At 44.4% G+C, this 1,227-nt stretch overlaps 1 protein-coding gene across 1 annotated transcript; it reads left to right on the forward strand.

Moving 5' to 3' along the window:
• Positions 1–58: 58 nt before the first annotated feature.
• Positions 59–405, forward strand: LOC114578584 (the record flags this gene model as incomplete). The annotated part of the gene is given in 1 exon segment (XM_028691886.1): positions 59–405. A coding segment is annotated over 1 exon segment (317 nt), but the record flags the coding sequence as incomplete, so codon positions are not given.
• Between the last annotated feature and the right edge of the window lie 822 nt (positions 406–1,227).

The raw sequence follows: 1,227 nt of genomic DNA on the forward strand, positions 1-1,227 counted from the left end.
AAGAATAATCTACCTCATAGGTCTCCGTCACCACGACAAGAACCTCACCAAGAAAAGAAGTACACACCACTTAATACATCCCAAGCAAATGTATTAATGGCCATCCGGGATCAGGAGAATGTGAAATGGCCACACCCTTTGAAGCCCAATGTCGGAAACCAGGAGCAATATTGCCACTTCCACCGTAGCCGTGGGCACACTACTGAAGCATGTTGGCAGCTCAAGGAAGAAGTTGAGAGACTGATCCGACAGGGATATCTCCGACAATTCATCAAGAATACACCAACCCGAGATGAAGTTGGTCCGACTGGGGGGCAGAATCAACAACAAAGACAACCATTGAATACTATTCAAATGGTTGGAGAGATTGAATGATCACGCACTTCGTGTATTTGTATTAGCAAATATTACTTGTTGTCGCTTTTATGTTGAGTTGAGTGTCACTTTGATATCTCTAATATCTTCTTTCAAATATTGTCGTATTGTCACCGTGCATAGATCTTGTGTGTTGAGTACTTTGTAATTTCTAAGTCGTATTAGGGAACTATTGTACTATCTTACATAATGCAGTAATATAATGTTCATGTTGTTGTGATATGATTTTTCCTCTTATGAAAGATAAGAAAAAACTTCTCAAACTCTTTCTCCGTGATTCGAGAAATACACAATCCATATTGTATCTCAATCACCGGACGATCAATCCCAGGGGGATTTGATCCTGGCCTCATCCACACAGGTTAACGTCGTCGAGCAGGGCTCCGACATACAACCTCGGATAGGTCTTACATCCTTGGTGGATTCTCCTGACCTCATCCACACAGGTTAACGTCGTCGAGCAGGGCTCCGACATACAACCTCGGATAGGTCTTACATCCTTGGTGGATTCTCTCGACCTCTTCCACACAGGTTAATGTCATCGAACAAATGTTCTGACATACAACCTCGGATAGGTCTTACATCCTTGGTGGATTCTCTCGACCTCTTCCACACAGGTTAATGTCATCAAACAAAGGTTTTGACATACAACCTCGGAGAGGACTTCTACCCGACGTCGGACTTCTTCCTGTCGTCAGACTTCTGCTCGTCAACGGACTTCTACTCGATGTCAGACTTCTGCTCGTCGACAAATTTTCGTCGGTCTTCTACCCGACGTTGAACTTCTACTCGACGTCGGACTTCTGCTCGTCAGCGGACTTCTACTCGACGTCAGACTTCTACTCGTCGTCG

Source organism: Dendrobium catenatum, unplaced genomic scaffold (genome assembly GCF_001605985.2).
Source record: "Dendrobium catenatum unplaced genomic scaffold, ASM160598v2 original_scaffold_80918, whole genome shotgun sequence".
Taxonomy (NCBI): Eukaryota; Viridiplantae; Streptophyta; class Magnoliopsida; order Asparagales; family Orchidaceae; genus Dendrobium; species Dendrobium catenatum.